The sequence below is a fragment of the Camelus bactrianus genome, chromosome 13 (genome assembly GCF_048773025.1).
Source record: "Camelus bactrianus isolate YW-2024 breed Bactrian camel chromosome 13, ASM4877302v1, whole genome shotgun sequence".
Classification (NCBI taxonomy): Eukaryota; Metazoa; Chordata; class Mammalia; order Artiodactyla; family Camelidae; genus Camelus; species Camelus bactrianus.
The window spans coordinates 71,617,031-71,632,640 of NC_133551.1; the positions used below are offsets into that span (position 1 = coordinate 71,617,031).

Here is a 15,610-nt window from a genome sequence, read left to right on the forward strand (position 1 = left end):
AAATAAATATTAGTTAAATAATTATTTTAAACATATTTGTTTAATTAAAAAATGAGAACAAAAACAACACATCGCTGTAGTGGAAAATTGAGGAAATGAAAAGAAAATAACCACCTTTAATCTCACTGCTCCAGAGATAAGCACTATTCCCATTTTAGCATTTTTTTGGGGGGTGTGGGGGGGATGAGATATTTATTTACTCTTATTTTTAATAGTGGTAAAATACACATTAAAATTTACCATCTTAACCATTTTTAAGAGTTCTGTGGTGTTAAGCAGTTCACATTGTTATGCAAAATTTTAGTATTTTTCCTTCTGTTCTTTTTTCTATGCACTGTTCCCATTTCACAGAAAAAAAAATCTTAGGTACTATTTTATCCTTTTTTTTTTTTCATTTAACATTGTCATAACCCTTATTCCTTGTCATTAAAAATTCTATGCGAATACCCATAAAACTATACTTCCAGGAAGGGGGGTCAGATACACGGGGAGGGAGATGAAGCTTTCAAATTAATTGAAGTGCTTCCAACTATTTTGAATGTTTTTGCAGATCAAGCACATATTACTGTCAGGATTAGAAATAACATTAATAAAGCTATTGAACCAGAAAAGAAAGAAAAAAAGAGTGGGGAGGAATTTTTAAAATCTTGATAAACATCATATTGAACAATTGCCAAATGTTCATCACACAGTTAAAACTCTCATTTTCTCGCTGTTGGGTGTTTAGGCCGTTTTGAAGTTTTTGTAAGTGTAAATAACGCCGTAACAAACATCCTTTTGTGCAAATCTTTGTCCCTGTTTACGGATTTCACCCTCATTCTTTAGTCAGGGAGGAGGGAGGGGGGACAAGGAGGGAAGGCCACCAATACTGCCCAGGACACAATGACCAACCTGGGGGGTCCCAGACTACCTGTTTCTCTGGGCAGCGTCCACCACTGGCTTCCTTCCTGAGAAGCCTTGGTCCTGGCCTCCCCTGGAGGGTGGGGGTCCTGGCCCAGCCTGCACATGGGGCTGCCCGTGTTTCTGCTGCTGGGTCAGGTTTCTCCACTGGGTCAAGAGAGAAGGGGAGGAGGGAGGTTGGCTGCAGCCTCAAGTGCGCTCTCAGAGGGGCAGCTGGGACGGCACGGACAGCAGCCAGACATTTCTATCAGATTCCAAAGCTTGTGGTCTTAACAGTTAGACTCTCCTGCCTCTATGGGAATGAATGAATGGGGAGATGGAGCCCAAGAGGAAGGGTTTTCCTTGGAAGACAAAACCTGGGCCCTTCCAAACACCCTTTTCCCAAGGAGGAAAGAAAACAGAAGTGCCCTCCCAATCCTGGCTAGCAAACCGCTAGCGAAAAAACAGCAACCACTTCAGTGCTAGAGTGTTTGCTATGTGCTAGGCAGGGTTCTGAGTTCCTTATGTTTACAATTTAACCTCACAACAACCCTAAGAAGTCTGTACTACTATGATCCCATTTTAGAGCTAAAGCGACTAAGGCACAGAGAGGTTAACTAACTGGCCCAAGGTCACACAGCGAGAAAAATGTGGAAGAAAAAGAAAGTGGCAGAGGAGATAGTATTTGAACTCAAGCAGAGCCCTTTCACGTGTCTAGGTTGACAACCACCCACTCTACTGGCGATCACTCAAGAGGAGCAACCTATGTCCCAAAAGAGCCTCCTCCCCCAAAACACCAGCATTTCATCACCTCCTGGCGGCCCAACCAGGAGGTCCCTAACCTTTTGGAAGGCCCGGTTCAGCAGGACCTGCATGTGTCGCCCCGACGCTGCCTCCATCTGGGGTTCCCGGAGCCACAGTGCCCACCGCAGCGCCCGCAGACCCTTGGGCAACAGCTGCCGGCGGCCCAGCGCCACGGCCGCCACCACTGCCTGCCGCCTCTGCACCAAGCGCCGCCACCCTCTGAAACATCTGGACGCCCACTGCCAGCTGGAGGCAAACCAGGCTGATCAGGGGTGGGCCTGGCCCCCCAGCCCCAGGGAGCAGCTGGGGGCTCCACACCACCCACGTTGCCCTCCCAGCACGGAGGGTGATGCCCCACGCTGCGGCAGGAGGGCTGGCTGGAGACGGGGAGAACTCCCCTCTACGGATGGCTAGCCTTGGAAATCCCAGTCAAGAAAGCTCCTGGAGGCAGGAGAATGCCCTGCTGGACTGCCAAGAGTGCAGGGCAGCCTCCCAAGTTTAAGATTCCTGGGAGCTGCTGTTACCATGTTCCTGTCCTTGAGGCCCAGGAGGCACCCTCCCACTTAAATCCTGCGTGGACCTGACATCTGGGTCTTTTCTCCATCAGGCCCTAGTCTCCAGGCAAATGGGAGAGGAGCTGTCCCAAAAGTGTGGCCCCTGTCCCCATCCCCCAGCCCATGGCCTCACCGGGCAGCCTCAGACTCCAGGCTTCCAGTGTTTCGGAATTTGTTCTTGGAAAGCAAAGGAACATGATACAGCTCTCAGGCCGAGAAGCAAGCAGGACTGGACGCCCCCTGCCAAGCCTGCCTGCATGGCCTCCCTTTCTGAGGGAGTGTGACAGGGCAGTGACAGCCAGCTTAGAGTGAGAATTCCCAGGAGGAGGCAGCCCCCCCAGTCCCTGAGGCCCCAACTCCCACTCCCAGACTCGTCTGGTCTCTACCTGCAGGGCAGTCCTCGTGGGGGCCGTGTCTGGCGGACAGGAAGCCAGCCTCTCTCCCTCCTTGCTGATCTGCTCCCACGGGGTCCCCTCCCCTCCTTCCTGCCCAGGGAGGACGTCCCAGGCTGAACTGCAGGAGACTAAAGAGCAGAGGCTGGCCTCCCTGCTGCCCACACCTTGAGAGAGCAGGGGGTCCCCCCTCCGCCCCCGGCCATATGTAGTCCCTGGGGAGCTCTTCTTTCCTCGCCTTAGGCGGTGGGTACCAAGGACGCCCTGCTCAGGGTCAAGGGCATCCCCAGGCAGCATCTGCAAAGTGGTCTCCATCCGTGCAGGCTTGCTGCTTGCCTGAGAGTCTGAGAGACCATCCTGGACCCCCGGGGTCTCTGGGAAACCCACGGTTCCCCTGAGATCTCCAGAGTGTTTTTTCCTCTCATTGCAGGAAGCAAGAACTGGCTGGCTGGGCTGTGGGTGAGCAGGGACTGCCTGACCAGCACTGGTCCAGGGCTCCCGCTGCACAGGGCCTGGGGGTTCCCGGGATGCCTGGCACCTGAAACCGGCTGCCTCGTGCTCCAGGCGTCGCACGGAGGCCAGTAGCTGGTGGATGGCAGCTTGCGATGGGGCCCAAGCCCGGCTCCAGGCAGGGACAGCCAGGTCCTCCAGGCTGAGGGGCTCCCCCACGATCCTGGAGGTCGAGCCCCCCAGGCCACACCGGGATCTGAGGCCCGGCTGTGTGTGCCAATTGAGAGGGGCCAGGCCTGCAGTGGGTCGGACATCTGGGCAGCGAGTGTCTGTGGCCAGCAGCCGGGACCGTCTCAGGCTGGAGGATGGGCAATCCAGTGGCCCTCGGGATAGGGGGCTTCCCCAGGGCCTCAAGTTGGGCCAGCTTTCCTGAGGCTCCAGCCAGAGGCAGGGGCTGGTGTGACGTCCACACTCAGCCACGCTGGTCTCCCTGATGCTCAGGTTACTCTGCTGGATGGCAAACTCTTGGGCTCTCCCTTGGGGCCTCCAGGCCAGGGGCTGCAGGTTGCTCTGCTGCTGGAAGCTGGAGTTGATCAGCCGCCCAGTCGTGTCCTTCAGGGCGAGGCCCAGGCTGGGGCCAGGGCCGGCCAGGTTGGTCTGCACCTGGCAGGGCTCCTGGCGCAGCGCTGTCCCCAGGGAGGGTGTGGCTGCAGGCCCTCCCCTCTCGGCCTGGCACACGGGCACGCACCGGCCGTGTCTACTGGCCAGGCCGACACCCAGGCTCTTCAGGACTCTTTGTTTCTCTAAAGGGAGGAGAGACAGTTATGTCCTGGGGGAGGACTCGGAGCTCAGTGCTCAGGTGGGACAGGTGGGGAGGGACAGACTCCAGAGCCCTGTCGTCCAGTGTGGACCGATGGGCACACCCGGGGGTCTTGTGTAAGAGCAGTGACTTGGCCTTGGTGCAGGGACTCAGAGCAGGGACAGGGCAAGCCAGGGGAGGGGGAGGGCACAGGGAAGCAAGGAGATAGCTGGGAGGCTGTTGAGGGAGTCCCAGGCGAGAAGTGAGGGGCCTGGGATGAGGGGTGGAGGAGGGGGGAGAGAAGGAGACAGATGCAGATCTGCTAAGGAGGCGGAGGCCGAGAAGGGGGTGGAAGAAGAAAGGCCAAGGATGACTCCCTGGTGTCCAGCTTGAGCAAAGAGGTGCTGGGGGCAGCAGCTGGGGTGAAAGCAAGACCCAGTGTGTCCTGAGCTAAACCTGAGCTGCTCTGGGAACCGCTGGGTGGGGCTTAGAGCCCCTCCCTGCCTGCCGGTCTCCCCCACCCCCAGGCTATTCCACCGCTGGGAGACAAGGCCTCCTGGGAGGGCCTGGCAGGTAGAGTGGGCCATGAATGTTTGTAGATAGGAACTAAAGGTCAGAGAGGTTAAGCAACTTGCCCCATGGTCACACAGCTAGAACAGAGAAACATGTGAATTCACACATGTGAATCAGAATCTGAATTTGTTCTTGGGCTGTTCCCACTCTTGGCTGCACCTGCTCTGTGGCCTTCTGGAAGCCCCAGGCACCTGAGCAGGGAGGTTCCCCAGCCCACCACCGCTGGCACAGACTGATCTGCAGGGGCCCTGTCTCAGCCAGAGGTCCCAGCCAGGCCCACTCCTGGTCCCCCCTCTGTCTGACCTCACTTCCTGTCCCTCCTTTGGGCTCCAGGCTGGGAAGACTTTGTCCTGGCCCAGCTGGCCCTGTACAGCTAACCTCTGGAATTAGCCAGGCCCTAGGCTGGCCTGTCTGGGAAAGGAGCTCTAGGCTGCTGCTACCCGAGGGGGCCCAGCTCCTGCCACCTCTGACCCAGACCCACGAGCCTCTTGCCTGGCCTCAGGGGGGTTGCAGGCCTAGGGGGCACATTCTCCTTGTGGCTGATGTCAGGTCTCAGCTCCATGGGCTCCAGAGCAAAGCCAAGGTGGCAGGGTCCTTGGTCCACACCACAGCCAGTGGTCCTGTTTGACTAAAGGCAAGAACAGGGCGCCCCACTCCCGCTCAGCCACACTCAGCACTGGTACCCCCGACCCCGACCAGCATCTCTGAGGTCTAGCCCTGACTGTCCTGGTCAGGGCCTTTGGGGTCTCCTCTCCCCACACCCTGTACCGTCTCTTTGCTTTGTAATTTCCTCACATCTTCTGGCACCCATTCCTTGTAACACTGATGACAGACCCCTGTGGACTCTGCTTCTTGAGAAGCCCTCTAAAGTGGGGGCTCTTTCTCTCAGACCTCCAGGCAGGAGGGGGTCCCTCTTTGCTTCCTGTCACCATTTCTCAACCATTCTTCCTCTCTTTTCTAAAACACTGGTTCTAAGCTCCACGCAGGCCAGGAAGGAAGTCCTGGTCATTCATTCCCTGAAGATTTCAGCTCCTGACTCACTGTCACCTTCTCCAGCACACACCTGTCCAGTTCTGGGTGGCTTCACCGGCCACGCGGATGATCCCTCCAACTCCTGGTCTGCGAGTCCTTGACCTTCCCTCCCACCATCCTGTCCTTCACCTGACCTCAGCCACCCACCCCCAGGGCCCCCCAGACTTCCTATTTTACACACAAAATACGGCCATTCGAAGAGAAATGCCGCAAGTCTCCTCACTTGCCAGCTTCGTGCCCACGGCCTCTCCTGCCCCCTCCCCCATCCTGTGCTCGCATCCCCAGCCTGACCCTCCCCTGTGCTCTGGGAGTCATCCAGTCTCCCTGCCCAAGACCAGCACCTAGGGCCACCACCGGCCTCTGAGTTTCCATTCTGTGAATCAGGAAAAGCACCCTCGCCCCGCAGTGGCCCCCCAGCTGACTCAGTCCCTGACCGGGGTACAGAGCTGCGGGGCAGGACACAGGCTATGATGTGGCAGGGCCCTGTCCCTGCTCCCGAAGTCACTTCCCCCATTATCCGCACTTCCCCTTTCTTGACTGATTCATTTCCATCAGCACTTAAACAAGTAGTTGTTTTTTCCCAGTCCTAAAAATCATAAAGTAGAAACACCCCCAAAAAACCACCACCTTGAGCCTCCAGGACCCAGGCCATTTCTCTGCTTCTCATCACCCTCAAATCCCAATTCCTTCCCCCCTCCACCTCCGCTGACCTCACTGCACTTGGGCTCCCCTCACCCCAAAGCTGCCCTCCTCCAGGTAACACGGGTGGTGCCATGCCCTGGCCAGTTCTCAGCCCTCAGTTTTCTTGAGGCAGTGAAAGGACTGTGGTCACTCAGTCTCCTTGGAGCCCCTGCCTCCCTGACTCCAGGATACCAGCTCTCACTATCCCTCCCTCCCTCCTGCCTGTGGGTTCTTTCCTGTTTCCTCTGCTGGTTCCTCCTCTTCTCAGCGCTCAGCCCTGGACCTGTTCACTCCCTGATGCACGCGCCCCAGGTGATCTCAGCTTCAGATAGTTCTCACCCAGACTCCCATCCCTCCCTCTTCCCAGAAGAGCAGCTCCATCTGGACACCCTGACTCCTTGCTCCCTCACACAACATGCAATCCATCAGCTAATCCCATCTCTTCTACCTTCCAAAGACACCCAGGATCTGCCCCCTGCTCATCGCCTCCATCCTCACCTCCCTGGGTCAGGTCATCATCCACTCTTGCCTCCTAACTGGTCTCACTTCTGCCTTTGACCTCACGCCTGGTAGTCTCCTCCAGACAGTGGGCAGACTGACCCTGAGAAGACGGAGATCAGAGCATGTCCTGACCCAACTCAAACACCCCCAAAGGCTCCCCAGCCCACTCAGTCCTCAACGCAGGCCCTTCCCTGACCTCTCTCCCCTTGCCTGCAGCACCCTCCCCACCACTTCCTCTCTTTACCCTGCACGGTTTTTCTCCATGAATTACCACCACTTAACAGATGGAAGAAATTAGTGTTTGTTGTTCTCCCTCCAGTGGACTATGAGCCACTGTCTCCCTTTCTTCCCTGCTGTATTCACAGCACATGGAATAAACAGTATCTGGCACAGAACAGGGGCTCACACACTGTGTTAAATGACTAACTGGACCACGTGAAGCATCACGCAGCCTCTAGGATGCATGCGGTCATTAAATTGCATTGCAGTCCTAAGAAGTAGGTCTCTTGTTTAGAGATGAGTTTAAAGAGGTTAGCTGCCCAGCCCAAGGCCTTATAGCAGGTCAGTGGCTACAGAGGGGCTACCCCCAGGGGGCTGACGACACAACGCATGCCCCTAACCAGGACCACCCCCAACCCTTACCTCTTTCCAAAGGAGATTTGAGACAACTCAAACCACAGTATCCCTTCCTACCCCCAGTCCCTCCATGCCTGGGCTCAGCTGCCCTTCTATCTGCTCCTCACCCCTCCTCCCCCGCATCCTGTCTGCGCCCTGCCAGTCCACCCTCATCCTTGTCCAGTTAAGCTTATCAGAGCCTCCCTCCTCTTCCCACCAGAAGAATCCAGTTTTCCTGCCCTCCTGGACCTGCCCTCCCGTGCGTCTGTCTTCCGCTGGTCCACCTTCACCCAGTCGAACCTGAACGTGGAGGGGATCTCAGGCGGGACGGCTAACGACCCAAGCGGCTGCGGGGTGGGGGCGGGTGGAGGTGTCCGAGAGCGCGCCGCCCAGTGCCTGGAGGCTGCCTGGAGGGTGCGCGCTGCGCCCCAACCCGAGTCGTGAACGTGGCGGCGGGTGTGCGTCTGCGCGCGGGCGCGAGGGCGCGAGGGCGACGGCAGCGTGGTGGGGGGCGCGCGGCTCCCCCCGTGAGGGCTCTGGTCTCATACTGCGCATCCAGCGGCGGGGCACGTGGCATCGTGCAAACTTCTCATATGTACAAAAATAGCAAAACTCTGCCCGCCTTTGGGTCCGTCCGAAACTGGCTGGAATCCATCTTCCCCACTCCTCTCCGCGCTGGATGTTTGGTTCAATCACACTTTCCTCCGGGCATTTTCCACCTGCCGGGTCTCTGCCCACGCTGTTCATCACCGAGCCCTGCCATGCCCTTTCCTTCCTCTGTCCAGATGGTACATTTTCTCCTTTCTAAATACCTGCAGGTAGAGGAGAGAGCACTGGGCCTGGAGTCAGAAGAACTGTGATCCAGATCATTTTGCTGCTGTGTGACCTAAGGCAAGTCCTTAACTTCTCCGAACCTCAGGCTCCACATCTATAAAAAAAAAAAAGGAGTGGAAACACCAGCTCTACTATCTCTTGGGTTTGATGTGAGAGTCAGATGTTTAACAAATAATTACCAAAGAGCCTTCTTTTAAACTTTAAAGCAATTCTTAAAGAAGAGGGTGATTATTACTTAAGTCTATGCATCTAACATCTCCCCCTAAACTTGGTGGGTTGACCCTTTTGATAGTTGATCTTGGGCCTCTTTTATCTCTAGTAATACTCTGCCTTAAGGTTAAGTTGGTCTGATATTAACTTAGTTAAACCAGCTCCATTTCGGCCTTATTTGCCTGGTTTAATTTGTTCATCCTTTTACTTGCAGCCTTCCTGTGTCTGTATACTTTAGATGTGTCTCTTACAAACACAATGTGCCTGGAATTTTTTAAAAAGTCATTTACACATGTATGATTATGACATAATACCATCTTATTTTTGTGCTTACTAACAGTCAAACTTCATGGTTTTTTTTTTCCTTTGTCGAGTGGAAAAAATGCACAACCTAAAAACTGAGTTACATTTTACTCAGTAGACATTTCTGAGGGCTTAAGCCCAGGATGCTCCCTCTCAGATCACGCTGAGACTGCTCTGAGGAGCCAGGGGAAGAGTCAGGATATATAGGAGTTTTTGCAACAAAGACCAGGTAGTTGCAACGTCAAAAGATTACTGTTAATTAAAAAAAAACCGAGACATCTCAAGCTAAGGAATTTAGCGCTTTTTTATGTATGGGAAGGTGCAAAAGTCTGGGCTCATTGAAATCATTCCTTTGATATGCACCTAGCTATCTAGGGCCAGTATCCTGTTCCTTCCCATCCTGAGTTACCTCAGGGCGCACCGTTGGGGGTGGTGGCAGAGGACAGGCTGCCTGCTTGTCTCTATTCTGAGTTCCCTCTGGCTCACTGCTGAGATGGCTTGAGATGGCGGTACTGGCTTATGACTTGATGGCCACAGCATCCTTCGTTTACTGATACGGCAGGCAATAATTTTCATTCACACCTTTCTTGACTTTTTTAGAATTGATTAAGTTTTTCTTTTTCCTCATTTTTCCCCCTTCCATTGTTTTGGAAAATACACATTTCATTTCTATTCTTTCAGTGGTTATCCAAGACATTTTAATATGTATGTTTCATTTAACAAAGTCTAATGTTAATCCAGTTTTTACCCTCCTTCCAACTGTAACACCGTGTCTGCTCAGCCCCTCCTACATGTATTATTATTGTCTTGAACACTAAACCAGCTATATACTATTTCCTTCATGCGTGTCAGGTCTTCCTTAAGGAAAAATGTCCTTCTTCCACAAAAAGGTTCTTTAAGACGTTTCTGTATTGAAGTCTGTTGGTGATAAATTCTATTGTCATTCCTCTGAATATGTCTTTATTTTACCTTCATTCCTGAAAGATAACTCACTAGTACACATTTCTAAATTGATGGTTCTTTTTTCCACCACTTTGAAGGTATCATTCCTGTCGTCTGACTTCTGTTTTTGCTGTTGAGACATCAGCTGCTAGTGTAATTGTCATTCTGATGCAGGAAAAACGAATGTGGGACATGAGGAGGGTCGTGTCCCAGGTCTTGGTTGAGCCCCTGGGACGTGACCCACGAAGTGTGGGTCCTTGGCTTCGCACAGGAAAGAATTCAAGAGCGAGCCACAGTTGAGTAAAGGTAGATTTATTTAGAGAGATACATACTACATAGAGTGTAGGCTGTTTCAGAAGGCGAGAGAAAAGGCCACGAGGTGTGGGGGTTGGGTGCTGAGTAAAGTAAAATAGATACACACTCCGTAGACAGAGTGAGGGCCGTCTCTGAAAATGAGGGAGTGAGAGAGGCTGCAAGGCGTGGTGTTGCCCAGTTTTTATGGGCTTGGTCGCTTCATATGCTAACAAGTGGGAGGACCATTCCAACTACCCTGGGGAAGGGGCTGGGATTCCCAGGAATTGGATCACTGTCCACTCTTTGACCTTTTGTGGCTAGCCTTGGAACTGTCATGGCACCTGTGGGCATGTTATTTATCATGCTAATATATTACAATAAGTGTATAATGAAGCTCAAGGTCTCCTAGAAGTCAGATCTCCTGTCATCTTGATCCTCAAGGCCTACTGGGAATTAAGTCTTCTACCATCTTGGTGTTAATTGCTATGTCATTCCTTGAATGGCTGTGCCCTGCCCCCTTCCCTCCTGTCTCAATTCCTTTTAGGACAATATGCTTTAACTGTCTTTGGGATCTTAATGTTTGTCTTTGGCATTCTGCCATTTGCATTCATCCATTCATTCTACAGGTTTTATAAAGCACTTAACGGGGTGCCAGCGCTGTTCTAGGTGCTGAAGATACAGCAGTGAGTGAACAAAGTTCCATTAGGGTGACTATCCATGTGGATTTCCTTTTATTTGTTCTGTTTGGACATTGTTTGGCTTCCTGGATCTGAGGTTTGGTGTCTTCCCATTTTAAAAAATTCTCTGCCGTTATTTCTTTGGATAATGCCTCTCTCCCATTGTCTTCCTCAGGAACTCTGACTGTATTCATATTGGACTTTCTTGTTCTATCCTTTGTTTCTTAACCTCTCCTATTTTCTGTCTCTTTTTTTGTTGTTGTTGTTGCTTTTTGAGTAATTCCTTCAAATCTACCTTCAAGGTTACCAATTCTCTCTTCTGGTGTATCCATTCTATGAATTAACCTATCCATTGAGTTTCTAACTCCAATCACTGTGTTTTTCATTTGTAGAAGTTCTATTTATTTCTTTTTAAACTCTACATGGCATCCCAGTCTCCATGCTGTCAACCTTCGGCTCTAAAATCAAGAAGTTTCCACAAGGCCTTGTCCAAGTCTTCTCTTCCTGGGCCGTGTTCCCAGCTGTGGAATTAGGAGGACCTAGGAGATCAATTTCCATTTGTGCTGTAGGGGCCCTATCTTAGGACGATGGTGGTGATGGGGTGGTGTGCTCTGTTTCATATACTGAGTAAGATTTCTTTTGAACAAAGTGTTTGAAATAAAATGGACTTTTCCAATCACTAGGCTAGGGGGAGCTCTAAGCTCCTTTCAAGTTCAAATCTGTGATTCTGAGTTTAGATCTCTGATACAATCTTTTATAACAACCTGTTGACTCTGACGGCAGTCTCTGGACTGACAGGTGTGTGCACAAGCCCCCAACCACCTGGAGAACTGAACCCTCAGAGATCTGCTGTTGCTGAAGGAGTCAAAATGGCTTTCCTGATGCTAAGGCAGCTCAAAGAATATACTAGGATTGATTAGCTTGTTTTCTTCAAATTCTTTCTAGCTGACTAACCTGTTTTCCCTTCTGCTACTACTATTGTTTGATTTGCCTGATTGATTATGTGCTTAGCAACCCCAACCCTGTGTTATGCCTCACTCTAAATAATTGGCACCTAAAACCAGAAGCTATGTTCCAGGAAGAAGGTCACAGAATGATAACCTTAGGAAAATGATCAGATCTTCCAGAAGCCCTGGGGATGCCAAATGGATTAGATCAAGATAGGAGAGGTCGTGGGCAGATGACCCTTTGGTGGGCCACCTGAAGTTCTTGTGACACCTGACGAACTCTTGTAAAAGAACACTGTTGATTGACATTGCTGCTGCACCCCGTCCTGTTGACCTGTATAATCACCAAGCCCCAACCCCAAGATGGATTCACAGTTCTTAGGCTCTAGCCTGCTGAGACTCCCCTTTGCCCATCAAAGCAATAAAGCTGCTCCTTTCTTTGCTCCCAAACTTTGCCTCCGAGTTTGAATTCCCTTTTTGGGGTGTAGAGGCCGATTTTTTGGTAACATTGCCAGTGAGGAAAATCTGTTTTACTTCCTAACAGTTTGTTCAGACTTTTGAAAACTTGTACTCAATAAGTGTTTATAGAATTAATAATAAATGAGTAGATAAATGGTCAGATGGGTGACAGGGTTCAGGACATGCCACCCCAAAATATGGCGCCTTGGCATATTGACTATTTTAAGCTGAAGGAGTTTGCGAAAACAGCAGAAGCAGGAAGTTCACTCTGACCTCCTCCCTCCCGCCACCCACCTCCCTGCCCTTCTTCCCTGAAACAGGTGATAGAACTCCCAGGTGAAAGGTGCCCTCCTGTATCAGGAGGAACGAAGACATTCTTATCACAGTGACGGGGAATTTACGGCCGAGAAATCTGTATAGGCAAACCTTGTTAAACTCACCCTTATCTTCCTAGTATTTTCTTTACCATTTACAACCCCAAGACCAAACCCCTTTGTCTTGTCAATTCTTCACATATTTCTTGTTTCTTTGTCTGAAAGGTATAAAAGCATTCTGCTCTGGTCATGTCTCTGGGTCTCCATTCTCTTGTCTATGCAAACATTCAGTGAATTTTGTCTACTTTTCTCCTGTTCATCTCTGCCAGTTTAATTTTCAGATCCAGCCAGGGATCCTAGGAGGGCTGAGAAAAACTGTTTCCTCTTTACATGGGTCATCCCTCCCTCTGAATAATTAACATGGTAACACAGGTCCTAAGATGCAGTGGTTATCTCACTGAGGCTCAGTGAGGTTAAGAGACCATCTAGTCTCTGACACAGCCAGTCACAGGCTGCAGATGGGATTTAAACCAAAATGTACTGGCTCCAGAGCTGGCTTGGAGGGAAGCTATGAGAGTTGGAATTTCCTGGCCGATTTGGAGACTCTGAGGACGGGCCTGAGGTAAAGGAGGCAGGGGGAGCTCCCTGCTCTAGTCCAGTTTCGGCCAAAAGGAAAACAAGTGACCTCCTTAGGGCAATTTCTCTGGCTCCTTCATCTAGAAGGCTGAGTTTTGTGAAAACAAGAAAAGCAAGATTTGCAAGCTAGATAAGTGATTTCAGCTCCGCCTGCAGGAGACCAGAGACAAGAGGAGTTTGCTTCCTGTGGTTGACTATTTCTAGAATGGCAGACACCAAGACTAAAATGCAGACTATTTCCAAGTCTCTATAGAAACTGGCCTTTAAAAAAAAATTATGTTTATTTTTACTGGGGGGAGGTAATTAGGTTCATTTATTTACTATTTTTTAAATGGAGGTACTGGGGATTAAACCCAGGACCTCTTGCATGCTAAGCATGCACTCTGCCACTGAGCTGTATCCTCCCTGCTAGAAACTGTCCTTTTAAAAAGAACACAATAAAAAACCAAACAAAGCCAAACAAAAAAACCCACAAACAAACAAACAAAAACACCTAAAAATAAATAAACAAATAATAAAATAAAAATAACACAGTGGTGAGGATGTCTGGCTGGAGAGCCCCATTACCTCAAGTGTGGCTCGTTAGAGACTGAGCTCCTAGCCTTGCTCTGAGCCTGGCCTCCCTGCCTCCTCCTGGTGAGTGGCAGCTCCAACCTCCAGCTGCTCAAGCCCCAAACCTTGCAATCACGGTCTCCTCTTTTTCTTCTGTATCCAGTCCGTGAATGAAGCCTGCTGCTCTGCCTCCAAGACAGATCCAAGAGCGGCCCTGTTGGGCGAGGTAATTTGCACGTGGTCTTTGCACGCTGCTTGGCTGTGTAACAGCGGGCCTCAGGCCCGGGATACCCCCTCACCAGGAGATGAAGAGTCCACGCACCCTCACAGAGCTTGTCACCCTGAGTGGGAAGATCCTTCCCTGTTTCAGGCCCAGCAGATGCTCTTTTGTTCTGCTTAAGCATGTGTGTCATATGCGTAAAGGAAAAATATGGCTGCCATATCAGCAAACAAAGGCGGTTGCAGCCATCATTTTGCAGCGGCCTGGACAGTGAGCCCTGAGGGAACTCAGGATGGAAACAGGATGCCCGCCATCAAGCAGTCAGCCAGTGCAGTCACCCCAGCGTGCCCCCTGAGGGGACTCAGGATGGGAGACTGCAGGACGCTGGCCCTAGAGAGCTAAGGTGCAGATCAAAGGAATGGTTTCAATGAGCCCAGACTCTTGCATCTTCCCATATATAGAAAAGCGCTAAATCTCTTAACCTGAGATGTCTTTTCTTTATTTAATAGGAAGCTTATTGATGTACCAACTACCTGGTCTTTGTTGCAAAAACTCTTATATATCCTGGCTCCTTCCTGGCCTCTCCAGGGCAGTCCCTCAGAGCTATCTGAGAGGCTGTCTCCCGGGCTTTAAGTTTGGCAGATTCAGAAAATCTGCCAAATGAAACATAATTCTCAACTTTTAGGTTGTGTTTTTTTTCAGTTGAAAGGTGGCACCTGGCCAGCCCCGCTGCTATTTCTGTACTCTTCGGGGAGGGGACGGGGTCCTTCCACTGTGACGTGAGAGGGCGGAGCCTAAGCAAACTGCCTGTCAGCTGCCAGGAGACACCCCCTGGCCCCGGGGACCGGCACCAGTACTGAAGATGGTCTTGCTGTCTCTTCTTGGCCTGAGTCCAGCTCTTCCCATCAGTGCTTGAGTGCCTTGTGTTTTCCTTGGTGCCTCCAATACCAAAAGACTCCATGGGCAGAAGTGCCTAGAGGACTCCCCGGGGTTGACAACCAGTGCCTGGTGCTCTGCTCGACCTGACCACTGCTCACCATCCCCAGCGCCACCTCTTGGTCCAACGCTGTCCTTCTAGAACATAAAGCAGACCATGTCCTACTCTGCCCAAAGCCTTCCAGCGGCCCCTATCTCACTCAGCAAAAGTCAAAGTCCTTTAAATGACCTTCTGACCCTGCGCCATCTGGCCCGGCTGCCTCCCTGACCTCATTCCTTCTTCCTGTCCTCAGTTCCAGCCACTCTAGCCTCCTGACTGCACCCCCCAAACACACTGGGCAGGCTCACTCCTGCTCAGGCCTTCTTCCAAGCTGCCTAAAATCTCTCCAGCAAGATGGAATCCCCTAGGTGCTGGGGGCTTTCCCCCCAGCTGGGGTCTCCCCAGCATCTAGAACACTGCCCGGCTCCCACTGGCTCGCAACTGCTTGTTAAATGAATGTAAGAAGCTCTCCCTCATGAGGCCTGCTGTGTGGAAAGGGGCAGCCACTTCTTCTGTGTGCCTCACTGTTTCTATGTGCCTCCGATGACCTCTCCTTGCAGGACCCTTGGGCTCCTGGGGCCACCTTGCCTGCATGGTCAGGGAGCCAGAGGAGCCTGGAAGCTTAAGTCACTGTTACCCGCCACCCCTCCACCCCGCCCCGAGTAGCTTTGGCTGATGACCAAGAAAGCCCACCTCCTCTGCTTTGGACTAAGTCACACGCTTCATTTCAGGGTCTGCTCCTGGGGCCCCACCTAAGACAAGAGCCATCCTCTGTCCCCTTCCCAAAGATCCAGTCAACTTGGAGTTTGAGACTATGAGGAACTGGGGTCTCTGAATATACTAACTTCTCCCTTGGCACAGGCTCTATTATCTGTCCCCTCAACCCCACCTTTTCATTCCTTTGGAAATCTGCCGCGTTCAGGACACAGATACAAGAGCACACACACTGCGAGCCTCCCACATGCC

At 51.5% G+C, this 15,610-nt stretch overlaps 1 protein-coding gene across 1 annotated transcript in view; it reads right to left on the reverse strand.

The window, feature by feature from the left end:
* C13H1orf167 (chromosome 13 C1orf167 homolog) overlaps nucleotides 1-7,719 on the reverse strand; it is a 21,087-nt gene extending 13,368 nt beyond the window's left edge. Inside the window, 6 exon segments of the mRNA XM_074377419.1 lie at nucleotides 911-1,047; nucleotides 1,722-1,929; nucleotides 2,371-2,414; nucleotides 2,624-3,882; nucleotides 4,944-5,071; nucleotides 7,581-7,719. Of these exon segments, the coding sequence (XP_074233520.1) occupies nucleotides 911-1,047; nucleotides 1,722-1,929; nucleotides 2,371-2,414; nucleotides 2,624-3,882; nucleotides 4,944-5,013 (1,718 nt within the window). The 5' untranslated portion in view covers nucleotides 5,014-5,071; nucleotides 7,581-7,719.
* Between the last annotated feature and the right edge of the window lie 7,891 nt (nucleotides 7,720-15,610).